General features: G+C 45.0%; 1 protein-coding gene across 1 annotated transcript in view; it reads left to right on the top strand.

Moving 5' to 3' along the window:
* The window catches only part of LOC120744184 (mucin-2-like), a 51,729-nt gene that overhangs the window by 20,150 nt on the left and 17,328 nt on the right, over window positions 1–14,251 (top strand). The window contains exons 12-26 of the mRNA XM_040048363.1: window positions 139–243; window positions 347–513; window positions 634–750; window positions 950–1,047; window positions 2,106–2,630; window positions 2,744–3,031; window positions 7,489–7,585; window positions 7,799–7,903; window positions 8,011–8,178; window positions 8,299–8,415; window positions 8,615–9,371; window positions 9,511–9,818; window positions 10,081–10,303; window positions 10,466–10,623; window positions 14,088–14,184. Coding sequence (XP_039904297.1) covers window positions 139–243; window positions 347–513; window positions 634–750; window positions 950–1,047; window positions 2,106–2,630; window positions 2,744–3,031; window positions 7,489–7,585; window positions 7,799–7,903; window positions 8,011–8,178; window positions 8,299–8,415; window positions 8,615–9,371; window positions 9,511–9,818; window positions 10,081–10,303; window positions 10,466–10,623; window positions 14,088–14,184 — 3,330 coding nt within the window. The remainder of the gene's footprint in view (window positions 1–138; window positions 244–346; window positions 514–633; window positions 751–949; window positions 1,048–2,105; window positions 2,631–2,743; window positions 3,032–7,488; window positions 7,586–7,798; window positions 7,904–8,010; window positions 8,179–8,298; window positions 8,416–8,614; window positions 9,372–9,510; window positions 9,819–10,080; window positions 10,304–10,465; window positions 10,624–14,087; window positions 14,185–14,251) is intronic.

Below are 14,251 nucleotides of genomic sequence, written 5' to 3'. Positions count from 1 at the left end.
TAATTTTTTTCCAAAGTTAGTGAGTAGTATTGACTCAACTGTAACCTGCTGTAACCCAATATGAACTTTCAAAACATCTCCTATTTGCTATATATTTAAATTGTGATGATCATTTCTGTATTCCTCTCCTGATTGCAGCTGGAGCCCTCCAGTGCCAAACCTGCACAAATTCAGCATGTTCAAGCACAGCACTGCTTACATGCTCCTCATCGGAACCAATGTGTGTTACAGCTACCATTCTAGGTAATGTTTTCTCATATAATATTTAATATTTTCACTAAATTACATCCACTGTGAAGCTATTTGTGTTCCATCAACATTAACAAACTGGACTTTGCCTTTGTAGCTACTTCATCTGGAACTCCGGTCACACAAATCTACAAGGCATGTGCATCTTCCTCCCTGTGTCCAGCCGTAACCTCTCAGACATTTTCAGTCGACCTGGGTTTTCAAAGTGCTCTGGCTTCTGCTCATGCTGCAACACAGATAACTGCAACTCAGCAACTCTGCCAAGTAAGTTAAATACTACATTGCTCATTGATGACAAAAGAATAATATAAAGAAATAAAAACAATAATCTGATGTTGTAAGAGTCTCTGTTCTGAAATGAAATGTCCTCCTTTTCTGTTTCAGATCCTGCTTCTCAGTCAAATAATGGTGGAGTATGCAACTTTTGTGACCCTTCCACTGGTCAGTGCTCCTCCACATTACAGTGTCAGGGAGTGGAGAACCAATGCTTCCAATCAACCAGTAAGTCTTTATGTTGTATCAGTTGTGTCATCGGTTTTCAATCAAAGATGATTTCAAATTCTTTTGTGATACTTCTAACATATAAATGAGCGGAAAATTTTAAAAAGCTGTTAAGTTGTTTTTTGCATGAAATATATTAAGCTTCCTGGAAAGTAGCCAATTTAAAACATATCCTGAAATTCTTCTTTTTCATCTGCAGTCAAAAGCAGCACCAGCACGTATCCAGGTTACGGCTGCGCATCTGCAAACCTGTGTGCAGCTGCTTCAATGCTGGGTTCTCTACCTTTCATGCAGAGCGTTGGTACAGTATCAGGTGTTGCCTGTTCTGCAGCACCAACTACAACTGCTGCCCCAACTACAACTAAAACCACCACCCAACTACAACTACAAACCACCACCCCAACTACACTACAACCACGGACACAACTACAACTACAACCACGGACACAACTACAACCACCCCAACTACAACTACAACCACTGCCACAACTACCAACAACCACCCCAACTACATCTACAACCACCACCCCAACAACAACCCCCGCCCCCCAACTACACAAGCACAACCACCGCCGCCAACTACAACCACCGCTGTAACAACAACCACCGTCCCAGCTACAACTACATCCACCGCTGCAACCACAACCACTACCCCAACTACAACCACTGCCGCAACTACAACCACCACCCCAACAACAACCACCACCAATTGACCCAACTAAACCCACCGCCGCACATACAACCACACCCGCAACTGCTACCACTGCAACTACAACCACCGCAACTACCACCCACCAACACACCAATAGCTATCAACCACCGCCCCAAACACTACAAAGCCGCCGCAACTACAACCACTGCTGTAACAACAACCACCGTCCGCCCCAACTAACATCCCCCGCCGCCCACCACAACCAATGTCCCAACTACAACCACTGCCGCAACTACAAGCACCAACCCAACAAACAAACCCCCACCCCTAACCCAACTACAACAACCGCCGCAACTAACAACCACCGCCGAAATAAACCACGCTGAAACCAAAACCACCGTCCCAGCTACAGCTACAACAATTGCCACAACTACAACCCACCCTCCCAACACAACCACCGCGGAAACTGCCACAACTGCCGCAACTACACAACCACCCCAACTACAACCCCCCCCCAACTACTACCACCGCCGTCACCCACACCACCAACCACTGCTTGTGTGAACCACCGTTTCCCAGCTCCACCTAACTACAACCACCACCGCAACTACAATAACCACCCCAACGACAACTACAACCACCGCGCCAACTAAACAACTGCCGCAACTACAACCACCGCTGCAACCCACAACCACCCTCCCAGCTACACCTAACAACCACCGCCGCAACCACAACCCACCACCGCTGTAACAACAACCACCCGTCCCCGCTACAACTATCCACCGCCCGCAACCACAACCACTGTCCCAACTTACAACCACATCCACACTACAACCACCACCCCCAACTACACCACGGCCCCAATACAACCACCACCCCAACTAAAACCACTGCCGCAACTACAACCACCACCCCAACCAACAACTCCACAACCACACGTCGCAACTACAACCCCGCCGCAAAACACAACCACCCTCCCAGCTACAACTACAACCACCACGGCAACTACAACAACCACCCCAACAACAACTACAACCACCGTGCCAACACCAACCACCGCTGCAACTACAACCACCGCTGCAACTACAACCACAACCACCGCCCCAACTACAACGACCGCCGCAACCACCATCCCAACCACAACCACCGCTGCAACTACAACCCCGACCACCGCTGCAGCACAACCACCACCCCAACTACAACCAGCGTCCCAGCTACAACCACCGCCGCAACAACAACCACAACCACTGCTGCAACTACAACCACCACCCCAACTACACCCCGCACAACTACAACCACAACCACCGCTCTAACTACAACCAGCACCCCAACTATAACTAGTGCTACGACAACCACCACCCCAGCGACAACCATCAACCCAACGACAACCACCACAACTACAACCACCGCTCCAACGACAACCACCGCCCCAACTACAGCTACATCCAGTATCCCAACTACAACAACCAGCTCAACAACAAGCATCCCAACTACAACCTCCGCCTCAACAACACACTACCATTGCAACTACAACCACTCACCAACTACAACCACCCCCCCAACTACAACCACCGCCCCACAACAACCACCGCTCCAACAACAACCACCGCCCCCAACAACTACCACCAGGCCCTACAACTACAACCACCGTGCCGACTACTATCACTACAACTCCATCCACTACCCCAACTATAACCACCGTCCCAACTACAGCTAATCCAGTACCCCAACTACAACATCCGCCTCAAAACAACACCACCACAACTACAACCGTCACCCCAACTACAACCACGGCTACAACTACAACCACTACACCAACTACAACCACCACTCCAACTACACCCACTGCCTCAACTACCACAACCACTACCCCAACTACAACCACTAAAATTACAACCACTACCCCAACTACAACTTCAACTGCAGGATCAAGTACAACTACTGCCTCCACAACCAAAAGTGATGCTTGTTCCATCAGACTGGGAATGATCCATCTGCTGCTTGGACTCCTTCTCTTTACCTTTCATTGAAGTCTGAATAACACAAAAACAAACAAAAAAACATATGATGTCACAAACCTTTTCGAGATTTGAGTTGTTTAGAAATCACTGTTAAACTGAAGTCCATGAAAAAAGGTAATAGAGTATTGTTGAAGCAGACTTGGAATAAGTATGCAAGACTTCTTTGTTGTTGGCATAGACAATTGTGTCAGTTCAATACTTAATATTATTTATAATATTTATTTTAAATATGTGTTCTATGCATATTGTTTTCCATGTATGTATATGTCTGGATTTTAGTTTATACCAAGTGGGTGAAACAAGGTCCTTGTAATATAGCAAAGCATGCTTTGTAAATAAAAGAAGAAGCACAATTATATTTATTTATTGTTTATTTGTTTCCCTTTGTCCCTTTGATTTTCTAAATTTCTCTCTCTACTTAATCTGCTGTATATTACTTGTGATCAAGATACAATGAAGTGTTTCAAGGCCATTTCCTAAATCTGCTGTGTGACCCACGGGTCACACATGTATACCAGTCGGTTAAAAATGGGTTTAATTTTAAAAATAAAACCCAAACAAAATTGACAGCCGCAGCCGCCACAATATGTCAGATTACACCAGGTTAAAACAAATTAAAATACACCGCTGTATCGGGTCCTCGGCCCGCAGCCAGAAATCCACTCGGCAAAGCAGCAGCTCTGTACTCTGTAAATAAAAGCAGGAGATCACTTACGCTAGACAGTAAAACGCAGCGGGAGTATCTCTCCAATTATTTTGCTTTCATTACCTGTCCACAAGTTCGCGTCACACTAGAGCAGGGCGATATGACCAAAAATATTTATCACGATATCATTTGAAAATTTGCGTAACAATATAACTGACGATATAATGACAATAGACAAAATACTTTACAACTCCACAATTTTATTAGTGCAAAAAAACCCATCCAATGTATTTTCACTAAACAAGCAGCGTTTTTTACATTAAAGTTATATAAAAAATGTAACAGTGCACATGCAATCTCCTTGCTGACAGTTAATCAAAAGGCATTTCCAGTGGAAATTAGCCAACATATCCTCAGCATAACCGTGTATAATATCCACAAAACTCTAAAAAAGAGCTTATATACACGCAATACGGTAACATTATGTTGAAGCACAGTACGTATCACTCCGCGAGGCTCCTGCCTATCGATAGCCGTAATGCTCTGACAATCCATCAAGTGGTGCAGGTTTGTAGCTTAGCCAAAGTCGTACTAAAACATCAGTCAGTAAACACAACCAGAATTCAAACATAAGGCACACGGGATTATAAGATATATATTTCTAGATTTATATTTCAGAAAAATCAAAGGATTGATTTTAAGTGTGCATATTTCCAAAAAACCGGTAATAACCACGGTCCGCTAGCATGCTCTACCAAAAATAGTGCTTTGTGTGTATCCGGAGGACGAAAGCTAAACCCGTTCCACACCACTGAAGTTCCAGCATTTTTACAAACCACTTTGGTTCATCCGTTCCATTCAACGGTCCGCTTTCACCCTTGTCATTCTCCATCGCCGCCGTGCCTTTTTCGCCATGTGCCTATGAAAACAAGGCACTGCGCATACGCGTTTTACCCATATTCTATCGCGATATTTCATTTTCTTGTCGTTGCCCAACATATACCGTGTTATTAACGTGAATGGTTATGATATGGCCCCCGCCCTACGTCACACCCTAATAAATATTGGTCAGTGGCGGTGGACTCCACTACAATCTCTCTTGCCGGACGTAGCGCAATGTTTCCCACCTACAAGGGTGCAAATAACTTTAAATCTCTGCCAAAGAGCCAGACCTCAAGTGGTCCATTTGCTATGACCTACCGTTCTAACAGAAGGCTAGCGTCCATAAAAGAAGTTAAAAGTGCCAACTTGCCCGGCTTGGACCAAGCACTCGCAGCTTCAGGTGCGCTCCAGAGAATACCTAATTGCCCAAACCTGAGCTTATGAACGGGACAAAAACCAGCTCTGCTTATCAGGGGCAGTTCTCAGGACTCACCTATCTCACATGCATTTGGTGCTGGGGAGGCTGCTGCTTACAATCCTCTGTACAGTTTTCATGACCATCAGCAGGGTCATCTTCTGGGAGGAGGGCAGGGAACTCTCCACCACAAATCTGAGTGATATTTTGCAGCATTCTCTATGTCCAGCCTTTAGTACTTAAATGTTATAGAGTTTATACACTTATACAATAAGGCAATGATCCTCTGTCAGGACCTTGAGGTTTGACTGGAAAGTTCCATCATTCACCCGAGTTCCTTGGTCTCCACCCCTGGCGGAGCCATCATCTCTCCTGCACTCCTGTACACCTGAGGCTGATTCTGGGTAATCAGGTGAGGATTAAGCTCCACCTAGACTCTCGTTCACCACCAGTTCGTCAACAACCTCATGTTGGTATCGTTTTTTCATGCTCTTGCTACTTCTTTTTTCGTTTACTTTGAGATTAGATTAGGACATTTGGTCAGGGAATTTTATTCCCATATTGATTATAGGGTGGGACCCGGCATCAGATAATAAACTGGCGGTTTAGAGTCCACAGTGATGTTTCCAGAGTTATTTAAAGTACTTAGGACGGGAAGTGGACTTCCTAGGGGCGCAAAATGTTCTGAGGGTTATGCCTCCCTCTGTTCCGGACGCGGACATTGTCCTTGGGCGAGAGGGTTCATTCGGTTGGCACCGCGAGCACTAGGGACACACGTTAATAGCTAGTGGTCAAGCACCACTTTACTTTGCACCATTGATGTCACACTTCTGATAATCAGTTGTCTGCTTGAACGTTTATTCAGCTGTGTAAAACTATAACTTTAATCACAGCCCAAACCGATTTACTCAGGCAAACAATTACATTTTTAAGTTATCCGAGTGACTTATATATCATGTTTAACCTGAGTAGCAAAAGAGCGTGGGATCTGAAACCTGATGAAGCCGCGAGTCCGCTGTTCTTGCCGGCTCGAGTGACCACTGCACCCCCCGGCTTTGCTATCGAGGGTGTGGGTACAGACGTCTCCGAAAACGTCGGCGCACTTTTGCAAATATGCGATGTCTTGATAAACCAAGCAGATATTTGAGATTTACACAGCTACATCTCGCCTGAAAATATGTTTTAAGTTATTTTGTGACCCAGAAAGAGTAATAAGACTAATTTTAAAACTTAGCAGCGGCCGCCATTGTTGGGCAGCTGAAATTTTGCTGGGCCGCGCTATGAATTCTGGGATATGGTGGGCCACGAAGGACACACCCGAACCATCATTCAAATTCGGGGAAATGAAGGACGCATTTGTGGCCGCATTTGAAGGGGTCGACGATTTGGGACAGCCTTCGTCGCCTGACTGTGACGTAATCGGCCTTCAAATGGGCCTCCGGAGATGCAACCGACGTTTTGGGACACAGCTACAGACTCACAGGCAGGCACTACAACAGAGGGAACAGAGACGTGGGGACCAGGGCAGACACAGACACTGACTGGACCCAGGGGATATCGCCGACAGGGGAGACAGCAACTAAGGATTACACAGAGACATAAACCACAAGACAGAACTCTAACAAAAGAACCAAAGACTAGAAATGATAAATAAAAATAACTCAAAAAAACTCAGTGTATAAAGTGTGTAATCAGGGGTTTTACAGCCTTAAAACATCTATAATATTTTTAAAAATAAAGCTGGCTACTTTGCAGATTTAATCTGTCGCAGGCTGTTTCCAAAACGTAACTCCTGCAATAAATGATGGACCATTGTGCAAGAAGTCCATTTACCATTTACCAAAAATCTAAATTGTGTCAATTATGACTCATGAAACAGGACATGAAGTCATTCTTATTTAATGAAAAGTTAACAACGTAAAAGAAAATTTCTGAGCTTGTTTTGATGCATGAATACTTGTTGTTTAATTGAAGAAGAAAGGCGTGGTAAGATGCTTTGACATCATGATTTGACGAAAGAAGACTTGACTGTATGAATGATCATGCTGTAAAAATGTAAACACACCCAAACCTGATGTCACCTGTTCAGTATATAAAGTGCAGTGCTGCTCCTCAGCTTTAGTATCACAGTCCAGGGAAACTAATCTGCAGAACTGACCTGTTCATCACAATGAAGCTGCTGTTTTCTCTGTTTCTTCTCTGGGCACTCTCCACCACAGGTAACTACACTCATTTCACCTGCAGGTAGAAGGGAGTCTAATTTAAAGCTTTAAATCTTTTTTTATCTTACATTGTAATTTTTTTCCAAAGTTAGTGAGTAGTATTGACTCAACTGTAACCTGCTGTAACCCAATATGAACTTTCAAAGTATCTCCTATTTGCTATATATTTAAATTGTGATGATCATTTCTGTATTCCTCTCCTGATTGCAGCTGGAGCCCTCCAGTGCCAAACCTGCACAAATTCAGCATGTTCAAGCACAGCACTACTTACATGCTCCTCATCGGAACCAATGTGTGTTACAGCTACCATTCTAGGTAATGTTTTCTTCATATCATATTTCATATTTTCACCTAAATTACATCCTACTGTGAAGCTATTTGTGTTCCATCAACATTAACAAACCTGCACTTTGAATTTGTAGCTACTTCATCTGGAACTCCGGTCACACAAATCTACAAGGCATGTGCATCTTCCTCCCTGTGTCCAGCCGTAACCTCTCAGACATTTTCAGTCGACCTGGGTTTTCAAAGTGCTCTGGCTTCTGCTCAATGCTGCAACACAGATAACTGCAACTCAGCAACTCTACCAAGTAAGTTAAATACTACGTTGCTCATTGATGACAAAAGAATAATATAAAGAAATAAAAACAATAATCTGATGTTGTAAGAGTCTCTGTTCTGAAATGAAATGTCCTCCTTTTCTGTTTCAGATCCTGCTTCTCAGTCAAATAATGGTGGAGTATGCAACTTTTGTGACCCTTCCACTGGTCAGTGCTCCTCCACATTACAGTGTCAGGGAGTGGAGAACCAATGCTTCCAATCAACCAGTAAGTCTTTATGTTGTATCAGTTGTGTCATCGGTTTTCAATCAAAGATGATTTCAAATTCTTTTGTGATACTTCTAACATATAAATGAGCGGAAAATTTTAAAAAGCTGTTAAGTTGTTTTTTGCATGAAATATATTAAGCTTCCTGGAAAGTAGCCAATTTAAAACATATCCTGAAATTCTTCTTTTTCATCTGCAGTCAAAAGCAGCACCAGCACGTATCCAGGTTACGGCTGCGCATCTGCAAACCTGTGTGCAGCTGCTTCAATGCTGGGTTCTCTACCTTTCATGCAGAGCGTTGGTACAGTATCAGGTGTTGCCTGTTCTGCAGCACCAACTACAACTGCTGCCCCAACTACAACTAAAACCACCACCCCAACTACAACTACAACCACCACCCCAACTACAACTACAACCACGGACACAACTACAACCACCCCAACTACAACTACAACCACTGCCACAACTACAACCACCACCCCAACTACATCTACAACCGCCACCCCAAACAACCACCGCCCCAACTACAGCACAACCACCGCCGCAACTACAACCACCGCTGTAACAACAACCACCGTCCCAGCTACAACTACATCCACCGCTGCAACCACAACCACTACCCCAACTACAACCACTGCCGCAACTACAACCACCACCCCAACAACAACCACCACCCCGACTACAACAACCGCCGCAACTACAACCACCGCTGCAACCACAACCACCATCTCAGCTACAACTACAACTACAACCACCGCCCCAACTACAACCACCGCCGCAACTACAACCACCGCAACTGCTACCACTGCAACTACAACCACCGCAACTACACCCACCACCACACCAATAGCTACAACCACCGCCCCAACTACAAAAGCCGCCGCAACTACAACCACTGCTGTAAACAACAACCACCGTCCAGCCCAACTACAACCACCGCCGCAACCACAACCAATGTCCCAACTACAACCACTGCCGCAACTACAAGCCACCAACCAACAACAACCACCACCACTAACCCAACTACAACAACCGCCGCAACTACAACCACCGCCGAAATAACAACCACTGCTGCAACCAAAACCACCGTCCCAGCTACAGCTACAACAATTGCCACAACTACAACCACCCTCCCAACTACAACCACCGCGGAAACTGCCACAACTGCCGCAACTACAACAACCACCCCAACTACAACCACCACCCCAACTACTACCACCGCCGCAACCACCACCACCACCACCGCTGCAACCACCGTCCCAGCTACAACTACAACCACTACCGCAACTACAATAACCACCCCAACGACAACTACAACCACCGCGCCAACTACAACAACTGCCGCAACTACAACCACCGCTGCAACCACAACCACCATCCCAGCTACAACTACAACCACCGCCGCAACCACAACCACAACCACAACCACCGCTGTAACAACAACCACCGTCCCAGCTACAACTACATCCACCGCCGCAACCACAACCACTGTCCCCCAACTACAACCACATCCACAACTACAACCACCACCCCAACTACAACCACGGCCCCAACTACAACCACCACCCCAACTCACCACTGCCGCAACTACAACCACCACCCCAACAACAACTACAACCACCGTCGCAACTACAACCACCGCCGCAAAAACAACCACCCTCCCAGCTACAACTACAACCACCACGGCAACTACAACAACCACCCCAACAACAACCAACCACCGTGCCAACTACAACCACCGCTGCAACTACAACCACCGCTGCAACTACAACCACAACCACCGCCCCAACTACAACGACCGCCGCAACCACCATCCCAACCACAACCACCGCTGCAACTACAACCACGACCACCGCTGCAGCTACAACCACCACCCCAACTACAACCAGCGTCCCAGCTACAACCACCGCCGCAACAACAACCACAACCACTGCTGCAACTACAACCACCACCCCAACTACAACCACCGCCGCAACTACAACCACAACCACCGCTGCAACTACAACCAGCACCCCAACTACAACTAGTGCTACGACAACCACCACCCCAGCGACAACCATCAACCCAACGACAACCACCACAACTACAACCACCGCTCCAACGACAACCACCACCCCAACTACAGCTACATCCAGTATCCCAACTACAACAACCAGCTCAACAACAAGCATCCCAACTACAACCTCCGCCTCAACAACAACTACCATTGCAACTACAACCACTACACCAACTACAACCACCACCCCAACTACAACCACCGCCCCAACAACAACCACCGCTCCAACAACAACCACCGCCCCAACTACAACCACCACCCCAACTACAACCACGGCTACAACTACAACCACCGTGCCGACTACTATCACTACAACTCCATCCACTACCCCAACTATAACCACCGTCCCAACTACAGCTACATCCAGTACCCCAACTACAACATCCGCCTCAAAAACAACCACCACCACAACTACAACCACTACACCAACTACAACCACGGCTACAACTACAACCACTACACCAACTACAACCACCACTCCAACTACACCCACTGCCTCAACTACCACAACCACTACCCCAACTACAACCACTAAAATTACAACCACTACCCCAACTACAACTTCAACTGCAGGATCAAGTACAACTACTGCCTCCACAACCAAAAGTGATGCTTGTTCCATCAGACTGGGAATGATCCATCTGCTGCTTGGACTCCTTCTCTTTACCTTTCATTGAAGTCTGAATAACACAAAAACAAACAAAAAAACATATGATGTCACAAACCTTTTCGAGATTTGAGTTGTTTAGAAATCACTGTTAAACTGAAGTCCATGAAAAAAGGTAATAGAGTATTGTTGAAGCAGACTTGGAATAAGTATGCAAGACTTCTTTGTTTGTTGGCATAGACAATGTGTCAGTTCAATACTTAATATTATTTATAATATTTATTTTAAATATGTGTTATATGCATATTGTTTTCCATGTATGTATATGTCTGGATTTTAGTTTATACCAAGTGGGTGAAACAAAGGAGTCCTTGTAATAATAGCAAAGCATGCTTTGTAAATAAAAGAAAGAAGCACAATTATATTTATTTATTGTTTATTTGTTTCCCTTTGTCCCTTTGATTTTCTAAATTTCTCTCTCTACTTAATCTGCTGTATATTACTTGTGATCAAGATACAATGAAGTGTTTCAAGGCCATTTCCTAAATCTGCTGTGTGACCCACGGGTCACACATGTATACCAGTCGGTTAAAATGGGTTTAATTTTAAAAATAAAACCCAAACAAAATTGACAGCCACAGCCGCCACAATATGTCAGATTACACCAGGTTAAAACAAATTAAAATACACCGCTGTATCGGGTCCTCGGCCCGCAGCCAGAAATCCACTCGGCAAAGCAGCAGCTCTGTACTCTGTAAATAAAAGCAGGAGATCACTTACGCTAGACAGTAAAACGCAGCGGGAGTATCTCTCCAATTATTTTGCTTTCATTACCTGTCCACAAGTTCGCGTCACACTAGAGCAGGGCGATATGACCAAAAATATTTATCACGATATACATTTGAAAATTTGCGATAACAATATAACTGACGATATATTGACACTAGACAAAATACTTTACAACTCCACAATTTTATTAGTGCAAAAAAACCCATCAATGTATTTTCACTTAAACAAGCAGCTGTTTTTTACATTAAAGTTATATAAAAATGTAACAGTGCAAATGCAAATTCCTTGCTGACAGTTTAATCAAAAGGCATTTCCAGTGGAAATTAGCCAACATATCCTCAGCATAACCGTGTATAAATCCACAAAACTTAAAAAGAGCTTATATACACGCAATACGGTAACATTATGTTGAAGCACAGTACGTATCACTCCGCGAGGCTCCTGCCTACGATAGCCGTAATGCTCTGACAATCCATCAAGTGGTGCAGGTTTGTAGCTTAGCAAAGTCGTACTAAAACATCAGTCAGTAAACACAACCAGAATTCAAACATAAGGCACACGGGATTATAAGATATATATTTCTAGATTTATATTTCAGAAAAATCAAAGGATTGATTTTAAGTGTGCCATATTTTCCAAAAAACACGGTAATAACCACGGTCCGCTAGCATGCTCTACCAAAAATAGTGCTTTGTTGTGTATCCGGAGGACGAAAGCTAAACCAGTTCCACACCACTGAAGTTCCAGCATTTTTACAAACCAATTCTGGTTCATCCGTTCCATTCAACGGTCCGCTTTCACCCTTGTCATTCTCCATCGCCGCCGTGCCTTTTTCGCCATGTGCGTATGAAAACAAAGGCACTGCGCATACGCGTTTTACCCATATTCTATCGCGATATTTCATTTTCTTGTCGTTGCCCAACATTATACCGGTATTAACGTGAATGGTATGATATGGCCCCGCCCTACGTCACACCCTAATAAATATTGGTCAGTGGCGGTGGACTCCACTACACATCTCTCTGCCGGAGTAGCGCAATGTTTCCCACCTACAAGGGTGCAAATAACTTTTCTCTGCCAAAGAGCCAGACCTCAAGTGGTCCATTTGCTATGACCTACCGTTCTAACAGAAGGCTAGCGTCCATAAAAGAAGTTAAAAGTGCCAACTTGCCCGGCTTGGACCAAGCACTCGCAGCTTCAGGTGCGCTCCAGAGAATACCTAATTGCCCAAACCTGAGCTTATGAAAGGGACAAAAACCAGCTCTGCTTATCAGGGGCAGTTCTCAGGACTCACCTATCTCACATGCATTTGGTGCTGGGGAGGCTGCTGCTTACAATCCTCTGTACAGTTTTCATGACCATCAGCAGGGTCATCTTCTGGGAGGAGGGCAGGGAACTCTCCACCACAAATCTGAGTGATATTTTGCAGCATTCTCTATTGTCCAGCCTTTAGTACTTAAATGTTATAGAGTTTATACACTTATACAATAAGGCAATGATCCTCTGTCAGGACCTTGAGGTTTGACTGGAAAGTTCCATCATTCACCCGAGTTCCTTGGTCTCCACCCCTGGGCGGAGCCATCATCTCTCCTGCACTCCTGTACACCTGAGGCTGATTCTGGGTAATCAGGTTGAGGATTTAAGCTCCACCTAGACTCTCGTTCACCACCAGTTCGTCAACAACCTCATGTTGGTATCGTTTTTTCATGCTCTTGCTACTACTTCTTTTTTCGTTTACTTTGAGATTAGATTAGGACATTTGGTCAGGGAATTTTATTCCCATATTGATTATAGGGTGGGACCCCGGCATCAGATAAAAACTGGCGGTTAGAGTCCACAGTGATGTTTCCAGAGTTATTTAAAGTACTTAGGACGGGAAGTTGGACTTCCTAGGGGCGCAAAATGTTCTGAGGGTTATGCCTCCCCTCTGTTCCGGACGCGGGACATTGTCCTTGGGCGAGAGGGTTAATTCGGTTGGCCACCGCGAGCACTAGGGACACACGTTAATAGCTAGTGGTCAAGCACCACTTTACTTGCACCATTTGATGTCACACTTCTGATAATCAGTTGTCTGCTTGACGTTTTTCAGCTGTGTAAAAACTATAACTTTAATCACAGCCAAACCGATTTACTCAGGAACAAATAAACACCGAAAAAAAGGCAAACAATTACATTTTTAAGTTATCCGAGTGACTTATATATCATGTTTAACCTGAGTAGCAAAAGAGCGGGGATCTGAAAACGATGAAGCCGCGAGTCCGCTGTTCTTGCCGGCTCGAGTGACCACTGCACCCCCGGCTTGCTATCGAGCGGGTGGGTAACAGACGTCTCCGAAAACGTCGGCGCACTTTTGCAAATATGCGATGTCTTGATAAACCAAGCAG

Source organism: Simochromis diagramma, unplaced genomic scaffold (assembly GCF_900408965.1).
Source record: "Simochromis diagramma unplaced genomic scaffold, fSimDia1.1 OVJJ01000557.1, whole genome shotgun sequence".
Lineage (NCBI taxonomy): Eukaryota > Metazoa > Chordata > Actinopteri > Cichliformes > Cichlidae > Simochromis > Simochromis diagramma.
The sequence above is the reverse complement of the archived record's forward strand: the minus strand, read 5'-3'. Positions and strand labels throughout refer to the sequence as shown.